This window comes from Trichomycterus rosablanca, chromosome 19 (assembly GCF_030014385.1).
Source record: "Trichomycterus rosablanca isolate fTriRos1 chromosome 19, fTriRos1.hap1, whole genome shotgun sequence".
Taxonomy (NCBI): Eukaryota; Metazoa; Chordata; class Actinopteri; order Siluriformes; family Trichomycteridae; genus Trichomycterus; species Trichomycterus rosablanca.
The window spans coordinates 8,402,139-8,424,848 of NC_086006.1; the positions used below are offsets into that span (position 1 = coordinate 8,402,139).

Consider the following 22,710-nt stretch of genomic DNA (forward strand, 5'->3'; position numbering starts at 1 on the left):
ATATATATATATATATATATATATATATATATATATATATATATATATATATATATATATATATATATATATATATATATATATATATATATATATATATATTCATAGCAATGTCATAAACAGATTTAGGTCAGTGAGTATTAATTATAGAATTTAAGCGGTGCAAATAAATAAATAAAATAAAATAAAAATATTAGGTCTGCCTAATAAATCCAGATACTATAAATAATAAATACAAACAACTTTCTGATAGTATACTAATTTAAAGAAATGTGTTTTAGCAAAGAATTTTAGAGATTATTTATTTAATTCTAAAATTCCTATTTAATTTAATTACTATTTATAATAAAATATCAAATTTGGGAATTATATATATATACATATATTTTAAATCAGAGTATAGTAATAATATTTATACTTTTATTTATATGACAGGCTACGTTTTGTTTAAATGGCTTGAACTTAAAAATACAGTATTGTGAACAAATTTACAATAGAAAAAAATATCTATTAAATTAACTGGCTTTGCTTGTGAAAATGTAATATTTAAAACAAGAAAAGAAATCCATAAAAATAAGTCTAGGTAAAATGTATCTTATTTAATTTGATATTATGACAACTTTAAGTAAATGAACATTTTTGTGCAATTCTCTCAAAGCTAAATGGCACAGAAACTTTAAGCTAAAGGGAATTATGCCATAAATAGAACATTGTTCAATAATAATAATAACAAGATAAAACTTTGCATTATTATTATACAAAGACATTAGCTAAAACATAATTATAAAAAAAAAAAGAAAGTTACATGTGTGTAGATGTTTATATATTTTAGTCATACATTTTATACGCGTTAGAATCAAGAAGCTAATCTAGACCAAGTAATATAATCATAATATATAACCTATTGAAACTATACATTTTCTCATAAGGAAGGGGGGTTTGTATTGCACCCTTTTTAAAGCTTTCTTATAGATAGTAAAGTCAAGCTAAGTTTATGTAACATTCCCCGCAGTGTCCACTCCTCTGGGTCAAGGTCGTGTGAATCAGCTCGGCGGAGTGTTTATTAACGGCAGACCTTTACCAAATCATATCCGCCATAAAATAGTGGAGATGGCGCATCATGGAATTCGGCCGTGCGTCATTTCACGCCAGCTGCGCGTCTCCCACGGGTGCGTGTCTAAAATCCTCTGCAGGTACCAGGAGACTGGCTCTATTCGACCCGGAGCTATAGGGGGAAGTAAACCCAGGGTAAGTGGTCAACTCCAAAAAAAAACTATTGTTATTATTATTATTGTTTTTATTATTATTATTATTATTATTAATGTTGTTGTAATTATTATTATTGTTATTGTTTTTATTATTATATTATTGTTATTATTATTATGTTATTATTATTATTATGTTATTATTATTAGTATTATTATTATTATTATGTTTATTATTATTATTATTGTTTATTATTATGTTGTTATTATTATTATTATTATTGTGTTTATTATTATTATGTTTATTATAACTATGCACAATGCCAAATTTAACTTTCAGATAACTGACCTAAACAATTTACTAGTCCTCTGCACAATTAAACTTCCTGTCACTTATGTTCCTCTTCCTCCCACCTCTGTTTTTTTTTTTTTTTTTCCCGTCCTACGCCTCCTTAATTCACCCCAAAAGCAGGTGGCAACGGCGGACGTGGAAAAAAGAATAGAGGAGTACAAGCGCGACAATCCAGGCATGTTCAGCTGGGAGATCAGGGACAAACTGTTGAAGGACGGAGTGTGTGACCGAAGCACAGTTCCCTCAGGTGAGACCATATCTGGTAAGCGAAACTTTTTATACCATGCAAATATTCACACACCCTAGTAACAGCAGATGGCATATATTTATTATTATTATTATTATTATTATTATTATTATATTATATTATATTATATTATATTATATTATATTATATTATATTATATTATATTATATTATAAGTATTTTATAATAATTATAAAATTCTAACATTATTTTCACTCAAATAAAATTACTGAATTAATGCAACAAGGTGGTAAACAAAAACACCTAAATATTATATTTTGTTATATGGAAAAAAAACGTATCAACTATAAAAATTATGTTACTAATTAAGTGCACTTTATTATTTCCAATGTCATCCAATAAATGTAAAGCGCATGTTTTACGCACTAAAGCGTTTAAAGAATGTTTAATTTTTACAGAATAAAATTTAATGTAAAAGTAAGGCTATTATTATTATTTTATAAAATTATTTTCACTGAAATAAAATTACTGAATTAATGCAGCAGGGAGGAAAACAAAAAGAAAAAATCTAAATGTTACATTTAGTTCATATAGAAAAAAACTTATCTTGTTTAAATTATGTTACAACCAATGTTCAAACTTAAACTTTAAAGAATGTTTAATTTCTACAGAATAAAATCTAATATAATATCTAATAAAATTATTTTCACTCGAATAAAATTACTGAATTAATGCAACAAGGTGGTAAACAAAAAAACCTAAATATTATATTTTGTTATATGGAAAAAAAACGTATCAACTATATGTTACTAATTAAGTACACTTTATTATTTCCAATGTCATCCAATAAATGTGAAGCATTTTTACGCACTAAAGCGTTTAAAGAATGTTTAATTTTTACAAAATAAAATCTAATATAAAAGTAAACATATTATTATTGTTATTATTATTTCATAATAATTCTAAAATTCTAAAATTATCTTCACTTGAATAAAATTACTGAATTTATGCGGCAAGAAGGAAAAGAAAAAGAAAACATCTCAATGTTACATTTAGTTCATATAGAAAAAAACCAAGTATCAAGTATATAAACTGTTACAACTAATTAAGTGCACTTTATTATTTCCAATGTCATCCAATAAATGTGAAGCATTTTTACGCACTTCAAAAACGTTTAAATTAAAGAATAAAATTCAATATAAAATAGAAATAATTACAAATATTATTATTATTATTATTATTATTATTATTATTACTAAATGTAAATCATTTTCTTTTATAAGTGAGCTCGATCAGCCGAGTGCTTCGCGCCCGATTTGGCAAGAAAGAAGACGATGATGATTGTGATAAAAAGGATGAAACTGGGGAAAAGAAGACCAAACACAGTATAGACGGGATACTCTCTGAAAAAGGTAAAACATTGTGTTTTTTTATTTTATTTGAGTGCAAAATGCGGGTCATATCTGCCTATTTGCAGCTAGTTTGCAGTAATGACTTGGTTAAATGGTTAACCCCCCTGAATTCTAGTGTTAAAGTGTGCAGTGCATGACTACATGTCCGTTGGCGGTAATGCGCGGTGTCTCTGACCCACGCTGCAGATTTGTCTTGCTGTTGAGCTGTCATTCCGCAATTTGATCTGGGCTATTAATTATTTATATTGGGCCTGATGGGAGGCATTTAGGGCTTGGCGCGTTTGTACAACAGCCTCCTCCGGCGCTGCGTAAAAAGCTCCCTGGAAAACCGGTGCCTGACAGATGACCGATGTGGCAATCAAATTCAATTAGACTGAGCAGAGTCACCAGTGCGCACTGGTGTGCGCCATCGTGTGTCACTCTCATTCTCACCTTATCGCACTGGAGGTCGTGACCCACGTGTGTTTTCAATTTAGATTGTTATGAGTAGAGAGGTTTGCCTGTTTGCCTGCTATTTATGCAAAATCATTTTGCTACCGCATGTCACATTTGAGTTGTTGGGATGGATGATGATTCTGATTATTTATTTATTATATTAGTATATTAGTTCAGATGGTCTGGTGATTTTAAGAGCTCTACTTTACTAAAAGAAAAGAAAAAATGTTTAAAAGAAAAGGAATTGCCCTATAAAAACGAGATCCAAAAGCGAAGCGTGGATAAACGAGTATAGATCCCTGCATTCACATCCAAAGCACCGTAAAGAACAAGAGAAAACTTTTAAACAAAGACCTGGAAAGGAACTCAGAGGGAATGAATTATTCAATACATCCTGCTGTTAGACAGTTTTATAATATTTTAGTATAATAAAAACAATCTGAAGGGTGCAAAATGCTTGATTTGGGTTAGGAATGCGTATTGCATATTTGAAGGCTGCTGTGTATTGTGTTCTTGTCTTGCTGTGAGTTTTCTTTTTTATTTTATGGAACCTCAGTGTTGGAATAATACTTTAGTGCAACTTTGAGTAGCTGGACATTTTTAAAGCCGCACAAAAATTATTATCTACTGTTTTTTGTGTGCTAATGCTTAGTTTTCCTTTTTACTTATCACTCATCTTTTATTACAGTTAATTATAAATGTTATTTTACGCTTACTGACTTGAAGTCTTTTCTACCTGTGGCCATCAAACTCTATAATTCCTCCCTTAATGTGTGACACTATGGTTCATCTGTGCAATATTTGTTGTTCATATGTGCAATAATAATAATAATAATGTAAGTATTTTAATTATGTGTGAAATAACTTTTTAACTTTCTATTTGCAAATTTTTCTTCTTATTTTTTCTTTGTTTTAAATTATTAGAGTGTTTATTCTTCTACATAAATGGGTACTACTGTAAGAACTGCAATTTCCCTCTGGGATCAATAAAGTATTTCTGAATCTGATTCTGATATATCCAAAACAGGAATATACAGTATCTCCAGCATGATTCCTAGTCTTTCTAGCTATACATGTAGACTGTGAAGGTACTCTTAAGCCAGGTGCTGGACTCCCTGCAATGCACAGTTTAGGCTGTATCTTAAACCTCAAATGCACATATAGGCCTCTAAGCAGTATTCCCTATTTAGACTGGTGTATAAGGTTAGAAGTAATATAAGATAGCTGTCTTTATTTTTCCTGATCTTAAAAAATTCCAGGCAAAAACATTACATTTATTTAAATATATAAGCATTGTGTCAGCTGCTTGTCAATTCATCTACTAATTGTTAGATGTTTTAAAATAGGACATATTAAAGGCATTCCAAATTCTGAAAACCATTGTGTCCATTCGTTCTGCCATAATGTGGCACGAATATACAGACCACTATTTTTATTTTGCTCTGGTTTTAAGGAAAAGAGTGAACAGGAATTGTTTTATAGTGCATCATAAAGATCAGTAACACTTTCTCACAAAAAAAAAAAAAAAAAAAAAAAAAAAAAAAATAATAAAAAAAAAATCTTTATTAGTTTTTTGAAGGCTTAATCAGTTTAGCATATCTGGTGTCATGGGTATTTATTTACTCAGTCACCAATGGTTAATTTTTAAATAAAAAATCCCCCTACTTTTACTTTGTGTTGCAGGCAGACATGCTAACTGCCATGCCTCCTCCCAAAAAAGTATGACATATGACACTCTGTGATTGGCTTTTATCCAACGTCCAGTTAAATAGGCTTTTGGTGTGTCAGATTACAAAAAAGCAGAGGAAAAATAGGCAGGAGAAAAGCCTCGTCCATTGCAATTTTCGTGGTAGATAAAATGGTTAAAAGGGTCAAACCTGGCCCTGTGTATGAAATATTATGAAATCATTCTTACACAATGTAGACTCTTTAATATTTATTTACAACTACAGGTAATAGTAGTTCATAATGCTCGTTAAAATTATTGTATAGTATTTGTTTGCTTATGATTGGTTTCACAACATTGGTTAATTAATTATTTACCAAACCATATACTCTTAATATGACAAATTCTCTTTATTAGGACTATCATTTCTTGTTATTATGGTTACATTTGACAATATATAAGGACAACACACCATTCTAATTATTAACTTGAGAAGTTTCAGCCACACTTACAGTAGCCTGCACACAGCCCAGACCTCAACCACACTCAACACATTTGAGATGCACCGTCGATTGCAACTTTGTGGATTTGTGTACCTGAATTATTGGGCATGCATCAACAGACATCAGTGCATAACTTTCCAAGTGCTTTTTGTTAAACACACTTCAGCCTTTCTAGAATCTAATTAAAGCAGAAATAGCAGCAGATGACAGGTGGGAGTGGGTGTGGTTGGTTGTTTGGTGTATTTTGGTAATACAAAAAAAGTTCAGTAGGTGAAATAGATGTGCTAGATTATATATTTAATAGGTTGTTTAAAAAATCCCAACCTCTCCTAAGTGGTATTTGCTCTTTGCTTATAGCTACCATACAAACTGTGAATTTAAGACCTAAAATATTCAACTTCAGGCTTGTTTGACTTGATCATCCATCTGGCACTTAATAATGTTAAGACTTATTAGAGCTGGTAATGAAAAAGGTGTGTTGTGAATGGGTGTCTGTGCTGGGCTGGGGTGTAATAGCTCTCAGGCACAGTGCAGAGTGTATTTAGATCCGCACTTAGCCCTTCACTCCCTGACTCCTCAACACAAACGCTTCGATGAAGGGCTTTAAAGCAGCTTAAATTGAGCCTTTTATTTCTCCCACTTTCATCTCTAAACGCCTCTTGCCGACAAGCCTTGGGCGCAAATTCAGATTTTAGCTCCTCTCGCAGTTGTTAAGGTTTCATATATATTTATATATTTACTTTATTTTCGGATTGCTTTAGTAGATGCTTGTAGGAACTGAATGTGATATAGACACACACCAAACACAAATGACATGTAGACCAACTAAGCTAAGCCAGCTGTTTCAATACTACATTAGTAAAGAAATGCAACCAGTGCAAGCAAATCTAATACCTAAATGTCCATATTAATAGAGAGCACACAATGTTAATGTTCATTAATGTGTTCATTTGTTGGCGTCAACCTTACATAACATCTACAGGCTTCAAGATGTAACATTCAGGCCTAACATTTTTCATATTAACCTATTTTAAAATGTGCACATGTAGTCTGTGGGCTGGAGCATAACCACAATCAACAAACAACATAATAAATTACTAATTTTATTTGGTGTTGCTTTTACTGTATGCATGGCCACTTGTTTGCAGTATACCTAAGCTTTATATTTTTGAAGAATACGAGAAAAGATACATCAGTAAAACAGTAAAATTTGGCTGCTTTTTGGTTTCTTTTGGTTCTAAAATGGTTTAAGTTAGTTTAAAGCCTAATATATTTAGCAGCATAGAGACAATTGGTAATGCAATAAGCTTCTACTAAAAGTTAAACCAGACCATTTCACATTAGGGTTAAATAAGCTAAGATTAATGCAATAGTTTTGGTGAACGTTTTACTTCTAAGGGTAGTTAATTATGGACACTTTTCACTTTACTTAAGTAAATTATTATAGACATAATATGCTTGCACCTTTAATTCTTTTACTTGAATTAAAAAGGACCACAAAACCAAAAAGCACTATTAAGAATAGTTATTAAAATACTGCAAAAAGTCAAATTGGAACCATGGGACCACAGATGTGTTTGTGCAGCATGTTAAGCGCGCTTTTTAAAGTTGTTCCTTTTACCCACCAGACACAACGTGGACATATTAGGTAAATTGGGTATTAGGTAAATAAATGCATGATTGGTAGAAATTGCCAGTTTGAGGAGCCCTTGACTCAAACTCATTAGAAGTGTGGGAAAAAGTAAGATTTTGGGGTGTATAAATTTCAACTGATACCATCCAAGTACATAACTGGTTAAAACAATGCCCTATCTTCAATGTAAGGGCAAATCAGTGATTAAGTTTATTTTTAAATATCAGAAAGTTGCACAGAAATGGTATGTTGCCATATGGCAACACCGTGCAGTAGAGGTTCAAAAGTAATAACTTAAAAAAGTAATAATTTTGGTATAATATACAGTGTCAGGCTGTACACGCAGCAAAACGACAGTGCAGGGTTGTGTCTCAATCCACACAACAACCTGCACAGTGTGCTCGAAATAGTAACCTCGCCAACAGTCAACATCTCACGTAGCACACTCTTTAGTATAGTAGATGGTATTTAGAACACATCAGCTCTCCTCTGCTTTTAGAGCAGCCTAGAAAGTCTTATCATGCTGATAAATGATGTGCAGATGATGCACATAAAATATTTAGAAATAGTCAACCAGCCAAAGATAACAAACGGATATAGGCAATCATGTCTGTGTAGACATTCAGCTGGCTGATAGCACTGCTGAGATGTGAACCCTCTAGGGGGTAGCTGTCACAAAAGCTGAGAGGTGAGATAATTTCATTGCACCAAAAGGGCAACGTGTATATAATGTCCAATACCTTGAACATAACTAGAGACCCCTTTGGGCGTTCTAAACTTATATCACTTAAAGCCCAACATTTCATACAGAAACCTTAGCAATGAAACCCTGTGTTACTGAATAAGACTTACAAGATGACCTGATGTAGGCTGGGGCAAATGTGTCAGTGGAAACCATAAAAAGATCACCTAAAAACCAAGGCGTCCATGGCTGGACTCCCTGACACACTCCACTCATGACCAAGAAGCACATGGAGGGTCAGCTGGAATATGCCAGAAGGAATTTGGATAGGCCTTTACAGTTCTATGGAGTGACAAATCAAAACTGGAACTGATTGGTCATATGGATCATTGGTTTGTCTGGCACAATAAAAAGGCAAGGCTTATGACCAGAGCAAGCCTCCAGTTGACTATCATAAAGAATGTGCACAAAACGTGACACATGATTAATTTGGTTAAAATTACATTTGAAAACGTGCTAAACTAACAAAACAGCTCCAACAGTTTGCTAATTAAGAGACAAATAAAGTAAAATATTAATGCTGTCTTATTTTCACCATCTCAGCTGATCTGGTCACCTGCGGCAGATCCTGCTGCCATGAAAGAAAATTTTGGTGTATTTAAAGACACAAAAAAGAAAGGGAAATAGATGACAGGTTGGAGAAAAGGTGGGAAAGGCCTGGGGGAAATGAAGAGGCTTAAAGTCCTTTGATCTTTGGACGCTTTTGGTTATCAGAACCACTTGTGGTGTCACCACAACGTGAGAGTTCATCATATTACAGAATGCCAGGGATATTTACAAGCCTGTTTGTATATTCTGTTGAGACAATCATTATACTTAGATTTACTTCATTGTTTGTTCAGTAATTTTCTGATAATAAGTGCATTTAAAAAATGACTTTTTAACTTAAAGAAGCTTTTTTATTTACGTACTGGCATGCAAAAATCTGCTATAGAACAGAACCGTTCAAAAATGCTTCATGGAAATCGTCACACAATAGAACAAACGACAAAGGAAAATCCTGCATACAGCAATAAAAGTGTTGGCCTTCGGGCTTCCCATGTAATGTCACAAAAGTGGTTTTGACAGCCCAGGTCACTTTAGTGCTGGAAGCTAAATCATAAAACTGGCATCCCAGAGAACTCTTGGTGACCTGACACAAATAAAGCCAAACAGGCTATATGCACACAAGTGGCATTGCTGCTGAAAGAAGTATTGTACCATATGGCTGATGTGTTGCCTTTTTTTCAACTATTTAAAGACTTTGATACAGCAGTCAGGAATAGTTGGAATATTTGGGTAGACTACAAAATAAAAGTGAACACCTTAACTTATCTGCCCCCAGAACTTTCTCAGTTTTAAGGTCAAATCAAATGGAATTTAAGGGAATACAACTGAACAACTAAACCCTATACATTGTTGTTAATAAAGGGTTATTTTCTTTGTTTTGTATTTTTTTTTATCTTAACAAGCAATATTAAACAACTTGTAAACTTCTTTTTTACCACAAAACCCACACAAATTCAGCTACACTTTTTTTTTTATATATATATCTGTTACGTTTATGCAGGTCTAACTAGGATTTAAAAGCAAATATATATACAGTATATATTTATTTATTTATTTATTTATTTTTATTATATATATATATATATATACAGTGCCTTGCAAAAGTATTCAGCCCCCTTGAACTTTTCAACCTTTTGCCACATTTCAGGCTTCAAACATAACGATATGAAATTGTAATTTTTTGTGAAGAATCAACAACAAGTGGGGCACAATCGTGAAGTGGAACGAAATTTATTGGATATTTTAAACTTTTTTTAGAAATAAAAAACTGAAAAGTGGGGCGTGCAATATTATTCAGCCCCCTTGCGTTAATACTTTGTAGCGCCACCTTTTGCTGCGATTACAGCTGCAAGTCGCTTGGGGTATGTCTCTATCAGTTTTGCACATCGAGAGACAGACATTTTTGCCCATTCTTCCTTGCAAAACAGCTCGAGCTCAGTGAGGTTGGATGGAGAGCGTTTGTGAACAGCAGTTTTCAGCTCTTTCCACAGATTCTCGATGGGATTCAGGTCTGGACTTTGACTTGGCCATTCTAACACCTGGATACGTTTATTTGTGAACCATTCCATTGTAGATTTTGCTTTATGTTTTGGATCATTGTCTTGTTGGAAGATAAATCTCCGTCTCAGTCTCAGGTCTTTTGCAGACTGCAACAGGTTTTCTTCCAGAATGGTCCTGTATTTGGCTCCATCCATCTTCCCATCAATTTTAACCATCTTCCCTGTCCCTGCTGAAAAAAAGCAGGCCCAAACCATGATGCTGCCACCACCATGTTTGACAGTGGGGATGGTGTGTTCAGGGTGATGAGCTGTGTTGCTTTTACGCCAAACATAACGTTTTGCATTGTGGCCAAAAAGTTCGATTTTGGTTTCATCTGACCAGAGCACCTTCTTCATGTTTGGTGTGTCTCCCAGGTGACTTTTTATAGATATCTTTGAGAAATGGCTTTCTTCTTGCCACTCTTCCATAAAGGCCAGATTTGTGCAGTGTACGACTGATTGTGTCCTATGGACAGAGTCTCCCACCTCAGCTGTAGATCTCTGCAGTTCATTCAGAGTGATCATGGGCCTCTTGGCTGCATCTCTGATCAGTCTTCTCCTTGTTTGAGCTGAAAGTTTAGAGGGACGGCCGGGTCTTGGTAGATTTGCAGTGGTCTGATACTCCTTCCATTTCAATATGATCGCTTGCACAGTGCTCCTTGAGATGTTTAAAGCTTGGGAAATCTTTTTGTATCCAAATCCGGCTTTAAACTTCTCCACAACAGTATCTCGGACCTGCCTGGTGTGTTCCTTGGTCTTCATGATGCTCTCTGCGCTTTAAACAGAACTCTGAGACTGTCACAGAGCAGGTGCATTTATACGGAGACTTGATTACACACAGGTGGATTCTATTTATCACCATCAGTCATTTAGGTCAACATTGGATCATTCAGAGATCCTCACTGAACTTCTGGAGTGAGTTTGCTGCACTGAAAGTAAAGGGGCTGAATAATATTGCACGCCCGACTTTTTAGTTTTTTATTTTAAAAAAAAGTTTAAAATATCCAATAAATTTCGTTCTACTTCACGATTGTGTCCCACTTGTTGTTGATTCTTCACAAAAAATTACAATTTCATATCTTTATGTTTGAAGCCTGAAATGTGGCAAAAGGTTGAAAAGTTCAAGGGGGCTGAATACTTTTGCAAGGCACTGTATATATATATATAAAACTTTAAAATAGAATCTAAAAATCTAATGTATTAAAAAAATTAGCTTTTAAATACACTGTATATATATTGGATTATTAATATATTAGTGTGCATAAAGTATTCCTAACTTCAATGGTATTTTTGTTTTTATATTTAATATTTAACAACATGCCTGCCAGTTACAATTGTGGCATTTTTTAAATGGTAAAAATGCCCTACTGTAGTGTTTGTCTTTGTGTGTGTGCTTTTTAATAAACTGCATGTAATAAAATGATTAAAAAGACCAGCAAAGTTGGGTAATTGTAATAATAATAATAATTAATATTAAATAATAAGAAATGTATAGAGACTGAATGGTCATTTTTGCGCCATTATAAAATTAAAACACACATAAAGTGTGCATAGACACTGTTGTTGGAACCTGTATGTTTTGCCCCTTATATGTTACTAATATCTTGATTTTTTAGTTGTTGAAAAGTTCAAGCTTGTTTTGGTCAAAACAGTGCAACCCTAAAAATCAAGGGTAAAGTATTGATTTTTAAATGATGGTGTTTAGAATTTAAGATCACTAAGCCAAGTGTAGATTTAAATTGTATTTTGTGTGTTAAATATTTAATTAGCCAGTACATTAACCAAGAGTCTGTTGATAATAGTAAAAGCTTAAAGCTCTGTGCAAGGCTTTAAAAAAAAACTTGTTGATTTTTGGGTCAGCCTATTGTTCAATACTCTTTCTAACAGCATTAATGGTCTCTTCGGGAATACAAATATACCGAAAAGAGGAGTTACCAAAGTGGAAAGGGTGTTTTTAATGAGATTGAGGGTGAGAGACGGGGGTGGGTCGAGGCCCTCTCTTTTTACCATGGTGTGTTCAGTAGCCAGTCGTTAATCCTGCTTTCATTTTCGCCGACAAAATGCCAAGAGTCTTGTGTGGAGAGCCGATGGAACGCTGATCAGCTAACAAAAGGCTCTTCTTCCACAAGACTGACCAGGCAAAGGACTGCTTTAGGCCAGCTATAAACCCGAAGTGTGTCTCAGCAAAATGTAGCATTTGTTCTATACATTTACAATAGAAGTTCATTTACCATCACAACAGCTGCTTAGAATTTCGTGAAGGAACATCCATCACTTACAACACTTCATGTAGTACAGAACGGTTGATTACAAAAGCTTGCAAAAACATAGATCAATAAATGTAATTTATGACAATTTATTGTTGTTAGTGTATTGTTTAAATGATGTATAATCATTATAAGTAACAAAATAGTTAATAAACCTAATTTGCAATGGGATTTATGAATACTGCATATCATATTAATATCAAAAAGACACTAATTTATAGTTTATACTTTGGAATGTGATATGGATTATTATAACTCCTTCCAACCTTTTGCACAGCCAGTAATAATTATTTGCAATTCGATTAGACCTCTAGATATCTGGGTATCAGACCCATCTATCTTCAGAATACATCTAAAGTCTAAAATGCTCATGTTAAACCTTTCCATTGTAAAAAAAAATCTAGATAATTAATTGTAGATAAATTGTTACACATTTCTAGATTAACTGGGAAATAAATGTGCTTTTTCCCTTTTCTATTCAAACACCACACATTAAAAAAGTAACTTGATTAAAAAGTGTATTTATGCTGCTGTAAATTAAAAAGATCAAACAATTAAATTGTTAAAAAACATATTTCAATTTATTATATTTATATATTCACATGAAGTGTTAACAGTGAATACTGCATGTCATTTGGCTGACTAGAAAGTGTGACTAATCTGACAAACCCTAAGAGGATAAAAAAAAAAATTAATATTGTGACAGAAGAATCACCAGAACAGATTTTACTACCTGTTCATATTTATTACTTAATTTTACTTTAAAAGTCACAATTTTCCAATTCACATACAACAAATTTAATTAAACTGTTACATAAGTATGCTGTTCATGTCAAAGTAGCATAATCTATTGTTAGTAGTTTCAGAATGAGGGCTCAAGTTTTTTTAGGAAGTAAACAGTTTTTTTTATTTGCTTAATTCACATTTGTTCTTTCAATAGTCCACTTATTTGTCTGAGCAAAGACCCTTCTGTTGTCTTACAGCCTCCTCTTTCAACCTAAATACAGTCCCCCTAAATGAGCAAGAGAAAATGGGGAAACTCTTGTGTTTTGTCGCTTGTCTTTTAGCCTCTCTACACTAGCCATTCAAGCAGGTTGATGAACTCTTCCAAAAGTTTATTAAGAGGAGCTAAACAAAAGACCCTAAAGCTTTTAGGCAAGCAAAGAGACAGTTTATAAACTGGCTGCCATTGTTCCTTAAAGGCGGGTGCATGAATACCTTTGAATGGGCTCTATCAAACTGACATGATCAAGCCAGACAAGAGCATGTTAAAAGGAGAGGCTTTTCTTTTGGCAGCATGGATTTGTATATTTCCTGCATTAATGTACATCTGCAGTGGGAGGACTCCAAGCTGGGCGCTTTTCCCCTTTGGTCAATACAGTGAGCCCAAAGCCTTTAGACTGGTTGAAGTAAAGGCCTGTGTTCTGCCCGCCCATAGTGGGCAGCAGGTGTCATGGGCCTGGGAGAAGTATGGTAATCTCAAGAGCCAAAAGAAAGGGGTCACCCTCCTTTTTTGCATTTAAAACAGTCTGTTTTCCAAGTGAGTGACTTGGAATTGGCTTTTTGTGCCACTGGATGTTTTCTTAATGCAAGTTACAGGATTTGCATTTCTATGACTACCAGAGGTTTGAAATTCTAAAAATGTTTGTATACTGCTTGTCAAAGCTTTTACCTCAGGATGATTTGTGTTGTTATTTGTGCTTAAGTTATTTTACTGCACTAAAACATGAATTTTAATTTATTTTTTAAGTGGACAAATAAAAAAATATTCTTATTATGCAATGGAGGCCAAAAAACAACCTTAAATAATTATGATGGGGATAAAAAGTTTAGCAGTTTATGTTCTATTTGGCTGTTGGTATCAATTATATGTTATAGAACTAGATTTAGCTTTTTTGTTAAATATTTAACATATACTTATATACTTATATTTATTTACATTTGATGTTGACCACGGAAATTGCAAGATCTTTATAACCTGCTAAAGTATCTTCAGGTTCGTTCAGACCACTAAAGATAATTGTAACAAACAAAACAAAAGAGCCCTTATGTGTAGTGTGGGTTGATGAAGAATAATGAGTGTTGTGGCTAAAGAATAATGGGTGTTTTATGACCTCTCTCGTCCCCATTTCTCTGAGCCAAAACAGGGGAAATGGCAGTCGTTTTCCTTTCAAAGGTACAAACATTGCATAATCTGTCAGCAGACAATCAAATGTAAAAAGTATTTGAGAACTATTAGGCTGAGAATATCCAGAAGAATTTTGGGAAATTTGCCTTTTTATAATAAAGCACAATTTGTTTTCCAATGTTGTAAAATAATTTTAATTACCCAAATATTTATTTTACACAATATACACAATATATATTTTTTAAATATAAAGACTAAGAAACTACTCTTATATATTATATATATATATATATATATATATATATATATATATATATATATTAGTAGCATGATTTAACATTTGTCAGCTCATAATTAAAATGTATGATTTTAGACCTATTGTTGAAATTCTTTAAAATATTATATATAAATATTATATACATATATTATTTTTTCTTTTTATCATGATTAAATACATCCTACTCACAAAATCAATTTGCTTTGGTTGATGTGCCCATACAACTGTCTTTTAAATGCAATGGCCCCCCTAAATAATACAGATGACTAAACTTTTGATAGAATCACATACTGTATGTTAAAGCTCATAATTTTGTCTGTACATTACATAAATCAAATTATGAATCAACCCATCCGAACTCAAGGAAAACAGGCATCAAGGCTGTTCTCTAGCTGAGTCTCTAGCTGAGCAGTTTACTATGGAACCCTTTTGTAAGCTGCTTTTGATATGAGTATATGCTAAATGTTGTAAATGTAAAGGATTTGCTGGATGGTGCGAAAAAAAACAACAAAAATTATCTTGAAATTATGATTTAGATTAAAAAAATTCATGACAGAGGTGACCTAAATTCATAGAGAGGATGCAATGCAAACGAAATGTTTTCATTATGTACAGCACTGTCCAAGTCCATTTACAGAAGCCTAGACTGCTAATTTATTGTAAAAATGAACTGTCCACTCATTTGAAAAGACACAAAGCTCATGTCATGTCTGCTGTTAATTAAGTGAAGAGGCTCTTGTCCACACATTAGTCCTATAATTAGCCGTTAACAATGTAGTCCGCTACCTTAAAAATCACCATCAGTCCATGCTACTTATGGCCATAAAATTTCCCATTTTATGCTCCTTAACGGCTTAACCCCGAGATTCTTCATTAACCTTATTTATTAGTCCTGCCCTCACACACAGCTGACATGTTCCTAGAGTGTTACGAATCAGAAATGTGCACAGATTTTTTACACCAACCTAAAAAAAAAAAATCTTGACAGGCTGAAAGGAACAGAGGGTCCACTTCTGTCTTCAGAAGAAAAAAAACTGGGTGCTTGTTGTACAGATTCAACTAATGGGTTTATTTATGCACCCTCTTACTCCTCAGGCTACTCTGTGTGTATATTCAGAATGTTCTTGGATGCTCCAACTTCCAATAGGGTCGCATGTGTGTTTATTTTAAAATCATTTCCTTTGATTTTTTCCAGTGTTTTACTGAGAATAACTGATTTTCATTCGACAGATGCTTTTTATTTAATACTTAAGATGTTGAGTATGCTTTATTGTACTGACTAGATTGTTAAAAGTGTTTTTTTTATTTATTTTTAAAGTCATCTAGGTTTTCTCTTTATTTTTCAGTCCACATTTTAACGCATGTTTTTAAAAAAATTTAATCTATAAGATCTATTAAATCTCTTTTTAAAGGACAAAATCCACATCTGCTTATTAATCTTCTTTTTAAAAATATGATTATGAAGTTATTTAAAAAAAATAACCATTTTTATTTAAGCTTTTGGCTGTCCACTTGGCACCCATCAGTATAAGCAGCTATTTTCCAAAGCTAAATCACCAGAAAAGCTGACAGTCAGCACTTCTTGTTTATCTCTTGGAAAGACACTGTAGATGAATGCCACTCTAGAAGAATGTGCCAATAAAGACTTGCACGTAATAAATATATACATAATATGTGCTAGATTTACTCTCAGTGTTATAAATATAAAACCTCACATGGAGATTCATAAAGCTTTATAGGATTGCTGCATGGTTTAGCTATTTTTTGTCAAAGCATTGGACTTTATATGGATGAAATGACTTTAAAGTGAAAGTATTTGCATTGGTTATTTATTTAAGGCTATGTGTATTAACCATTCATGTAAATAAATAGGTTCTGTGTGTTACTTAATAGACAGAGTAATATTTGACGTGGACAAAATCTAAGTAACATAGAAGTCACATACTTTCTGTGGCACACATGCTTCTTAAAAAGTAGTATTTAGTAAGTAAGTTGGATCAATACATTTCTTTTCCTGACAACTTTCAAAAGGTTCAATTTAAGTTAAAAGGTAAAATGTTACTAACAGACAGACCTAAAACACCGGAGCTGACACATAAATGTTATTTCACTCATGTTATTTTCATCAACTGCTTTATTCTAATCAGGGTCACGATGGGTCCGGTCCCATCAGGAAACACTGGACACAAGGCAAAAATTCCCTGCACATTGTATGTCAAAGACATAGCCAATCATGTCTGTGTAGACATATTTGTATTAAACTAGTGGCCTAGTGTAATAGACCGCTGTGCCACCAGAGTGCCAAATTAAAGGTCATTTTGCTTGAAATACCTGATTAATAATTACTCATATTGACATCATTTAATTCAATAAATTGTAAATACTAGACTAGAGATTACAGCAAAATAACAGATAAATTCATAAAAATATTTTTTGTAATAATGGTATACCATGCCATTATTACATCCTTGCATTTTCATATTATGGATAGTTGGTACAGAATATGTAAATACAGTGTAATATATAGTTAATATTATTCTCGCTATTGCACATGCTCACTTTAAAATATTCAGAGCTGCTAATGGTTAAATGCCATTGCTAATGCCATTGCTATACTGACTTGGTACTTGTACTTTGCACGGGACATCTTACATGGATATACTGTACTACTACCCAACTTCTGAACTACTTGTATGTACAGTATGTGTATTTTCCCTTCCCCTTAATATACTTTTTATACATTTTATACATTTCCTATGTAGAGCACACTGAATCTTGGTGTACTTGTACAATGACAATAAAGGTATTCGTATCCATACTAAACAGTTTGTTAGTAACCCCATTGACCACAATATTTAATGACAAAGACCTGTTTCAGTCTACTGAATGATAAATACCCTAAATATAATAATTTTTAATACTGCATTTTCAGTTTGTACATTTAAATTTGAAACCCTGGTGATTGTGCTTGCCTTTCAAGCCTTCAGACGGCACTGCACGAGAAACCAGGCAAATAAAATAATGATTTACAGCAGAAAATCAGACCTTATTGCACCATTCTGCATTCATACTAGTCTGTCTGGCACCAGCGACCATGCTACTTTCAGTGTCATTCAGATCACAAAGCAATGGTTAAAGAAAATATGTTTAAAATAATTATCATGGGTTAAGTACATAGTAAAATTATTAAATGTTTATCTGTAACAGTTACATCAACATACAGTACATTATTTTCCAGTTATTAGTGCTGCAAATAAAAAAAGGTCCTGATGCACATTACACCTGGCTGCTAAATTTAATCTTACTGGCCAAAAAATTACTTTTGACAAGACACCAGCCCTCAACATACCATACAACCACAATATCTCTAGACTAGTTTCTAGCCCCACTCAATCTTCTGACTTGCATCCCAGTGAAAGTGGAGGATTTATATTTAAATAGTTCTTTAAATCACATTTTTATGCTTATAAATACATACTCTCTGGAAATATTTATATTTACAAGGTCAAAAGACTATTTTGTGTATATATGTAATATATACTGTACATGTAGCTTCCTCTTTAAGGTGGCACAGTATCTAGATTCTGCAGCATGTCTTGGCTTAAGCATTTTTGAAAATGGATTTCAATTAAGGCATGTGAGTTTAAAGGGCTGATTTTACAATCTCCTCCTCCTTTTAGAACTTTGATTAAGCTCCACAATTTTTATTGCTTTTGACCTCAATTACCACGATATACATCCCAGTAAATGAATTCAGCAATAAAATGGACACTTGCTTTTTAAGGCAGTCTGAACAATGCTGCCAGGTAGAAACCAAATTACAACTTTCTCCAGTTTCGATAGACTGTCTCAGCATTTCCATCCAAATTTATTTAGTCCACTTTTCCTGTGTCGTGCAATAGGAAATTCTACAATCTCCTTTATGCCTTGGAGCAAAATTAGAAAATGTCATCACTGAAAAGTAGGGAGCAAAAACGCCTTAGAAAATGTAATGCATTCAGTTGGGAAGATGGCACAGGTCTGAGCAGGCAAAGTATAGATGCTGCACTTTCCATTTCCAGAAAAGTTGAGACATTTTGTGAAATGTAATGAAAGAATCTGAACTTTTAGTATTTTACTGACAAAAGTACAAAAACTTTGCCAACTTATTTGTATTTTATAAATGTAAAGAAATTTAGAATTTAATGACTGCAACACACTCAAAAAAGTTAGGACAGAGGCGTGTTTACCACTGTGTAACAGTGTCTTTCCTAGTAATTACACTTAATGATGTTGGCTTTTGCACATTTTGCTTGCAAAAACAGGCAGAATAATAGACCCATCTAACCACAGCACATGTTTTCATGTTCTTTTGGTCAATCTGAGACCTTGATGCAGCAATGGACAGTGTTAAGGTGTTAAGTGACAATGGTTTTCCAAAGTACTCCAAAGCCCATATGGCTTTGTTTATTACAGTAGTATAATGGTTTCTCATGCAATGCTGTCGGAAGGCTCTAAGGTCACTTGCCCTACATGAACTGAAACTTCTCAGAATGTATTTATGGTAGACGCAAAGGGCTCTTTTTGAACTGATTGACAATCCTCTTAAATTTGAAATAAAGAAGTGAGCCACGACCTGCTTGCAAAGACTAAGCCTTCGGTAGATCCTCCTTTTTTACCCAAACTGGAAACCCTCACCTATTTATTGTGAAATGTTTCCAAATGGTGTAACCTGAATACTCTATAAACTTTTCACTCTTATTTTGTCCCTGTCCCAACCATTTGCTATCATCCTGGCCAGAAGTCCAAACAGGCACAAATTGGCTGTGCCTGAGGGAGGGTGGTACATATATGACTTCTGCTGTTTGGTCGAGGTGCTTGCACTAGTGATAGATTATTTGCAGGGTGCACAGCGTGTCTCAATGTACAAGATATAGTGCTCTGTGAGAATCTTATCACTGGTAGGTAATAGCTGAGGTTGGCGATTGCATGATAGTCTTAGCTCTTCTCGGCAAGTGGTGAAATAACTGCAATAGAGGAATTGGCAGAGAAAAATGGGTCGAAATGCAATCAGTAAAATAAAAGTACAAAAGAATTAACAAACCGATAGAAAAAAAGTCTCAGCTTTAAGGGACATGGATGACTCTACAGCTCACTTCATAACCATTTTGCAAACCAACATGCGGCTACCACATTCCAAAACAGTTAAAAACTAAGAGACACAAGCCATCCCCGGCCACCCCCTCTCCTCATGGTGCCGGCCCTCTCCCCAGCCCCGTAATGGATTAATATGCAGGCGGCACTTTTCACTGGCGCTTGGGCACAGAAAGTCAATATGTCAGCATTTATTGATGCCCCATAGAGCTGTGCAGGGTTTTCAGGCCTCTTTTCAGACCTAAATGGTCCCCTAAGGTGCTGCCTCTATTGGTCCTGAAAGGCCAGGGAGGCCCCTGAGGCTTTCTGTTGTTTAAGGTGAGCACGCTCACACCCACAGGCAATGAACAAAAAGACCACTGAGCCTTCAAGCACATGACAAGACCTATAAAAGAGCATCACCCGTCACCTCGCCTTCACATTTTTTCACTTTTTTCCTCTAAACGTTTTTTTTTTGTATGGCGGCAAAAAGAAAAGGGAGCTAATTGTTTGTTGCGGGAGCTGACGATCCTTCCTTTTTTCTGTTTTCTTTGGTAGTGTCTTCTTTTTAAGGCTTTTATCACATGGAATAAAAGGAATGGACTTTGGGAAGAAGGAATGTCAGTCCCAAATATGTGCATTGTCTTTATATTTGTCACCTTCAACATATTGTAGTCTCACATCAGACTATATATATTCAATATATCCAATGCACCCCTTTATTCCCTGGTTATGTAGCTACAAGTGCTACAAGTCAGTTTCCAAAAAAATAAAACCACTCTTTTGTGATTATATAGCTGAAAACTACTACTAGCTACATTTTAAACCCATTTTCAGGTACATAGACAATTGATGTCACTTATTGTTTACGTTATTTATTTTTATTACATTCTACTACCACTAATTCTACTATTATAGTCTATAGGTTTACCTATTAGTATAGACTATCCTTGGTAAAACTGTGCTGACCCTAAACTGATTGATAACTGATGCCAGTCCACTCTGTTACCGGCATGTATTAAATAATGGCTTATAGGTTAAAAGCACCAAGCAAAGAAACTGATCAGATGATTTTACATTTGTCTAAAATTTGCGGATAACGGCGTTCTCCACATCCTCTCATGCTTTACAACATATCAAGCCAAGAACATATAACTGTAAAGCACATTTTGTGATGATTTGTAGACAAAACATCTGCCTGCCGCAATCCAGTCCAGTCAAAACTAAAGCCAAGAGACACAAACAACCCCCCTGTATTTGTGTTTCTTTACTTTTCTTTAAGATTTGAACATTTAAATCTACAGACCATTCTTGGAGCTAATGGTTTCTTCAAGAACAACAGCTTCTGTGTGAGAAATGTGCTTAAAAGGTTAGAGTTTACTCTAGTACTCACTCAGTGCCAGGAATCAGGGAATTTCCCCCACTTGGAATTGACAAAGATTTGATTTGTTTTTCATGCACTACATTTATAGAGATACTCTGCTACTGGGTTAACTTTTTTTTTAAAGCTACCCAGTTTAAGAACATGTGGTGCTATGTTGTAAAACTGCTTTACCATGTTTAGTTAGGATATTCAGTCATGTTCCATACAATTTGCCACTCCATCTTTTTCTAATGTTGCATTCTATAGAAGTACTATCTCAGATCATTGTACAAAATTTGGACCAGTCAGCTTAAATCCAGTCTTAAAGCCAAAAAGATTGTTGTGTAGCACAGTCTTAAAACTACTAGTGACGTTCCTTCAAGTTTCTTTCAAGATTTAAACATTTAAATCAACTATCAAAGACTATTCTTGGAGCTAATGGATAATTCTAGAACAACAGCTTCTGTGTGAGAAATTAGCTTAAAAGTTTAGGGTTTACTCAAGTACTAAGTGCCAGATATCAGGGAATTTGCCCCACTTGGAATTGACTGATTTGATTTGTTCTTCATGCACTACAATCTGATTGATGACTTTGTAACTTAATATAAAATTTGTGTGCATTAGGAAAATGAAACAATGTGGCGTACAAAATCTGAACCAGTCAGCTTAAATCTAGCCTTAAAGCCACGAAGACTGTTGTGTAGCAGATGTATGTCAGAAATTGGGGATTATAATAGTCTGTTTGTACAATGTTCTGTCCCCAGTTTATGAATTATTAGAAGGAACAACTGTACCAGTTGCATTCATTGTAAAGCAGTGTAAAGGCTATTTATTTGTAATTGAGAATCTTATCAGAGTCATGACCCACTATCTGTTTTCTTAAAACCACTATAGTCATGGCATACAAAAGAATCATTTTAAATATAACCTAACACAGTAAAAAGAATGCAGTATGATGTACAGGCTTCTTGTCTTGACTCATTGCTGCCATTGCTGACCAGAGCTACATGTACAGTACTTCTCAGATCTGCTAATTAACACTCCCTGAAAGTGAGGAGGTCAATAGGGGAGTCTGACTTATATGTCACACAAGCTATAATATTGTTTAGACTGCCAGTCCTGATGAAGACAAATGTGTAAATGTTTGCCACCACGCTAAGTGCAGTGCCCCTTTTAGGAATGCACAGCTGTGAAATGCTACATTTCCTCAGGCCTTTTAGCCTACCGAAGAGGTCTAGAGAGAGCATGACAGGAGTTGTAGAAGAAGAGAATGAAAGGAGGTCTGAGAGGTGAAAAGTGTCTGAGTGTGGCTGTGATGATG

General features: G+C 34.0%; 1 protein-coding gene across 3 annotated transcripts in view; it reads left to right on the forward strand.

The window, feature by feature from the left end:
- pax7b (paired box 7b) overlaps positions 1-22,710 on the forward strand; it is a 65,979-nt gene that overhangs the window by 704 nt on the left and 42,565 nt on the right. For 2 of the 3 annotated variants that reach the window (XM_063015956.1, XM_063015957.1), the window contains exons 2-4: positions 1,013-1,248; positions 1,675-1,819; positions 3,048-3,176. In XM_063015956.1, coding sequence (XP_062872026.1) covers positions 1,013-1,248; positions 1,675-1,819; positions 3,048-3,176 — 510 coding nt within the window. The remainder of the gene's footprint in view (positions 1-1,012; positions 1,249-1,674; positions 1,820-3,047; positions 3,177-22,710) is intronic. The other variant, XM_063015958.1, reaches the window with a different exon arrangement.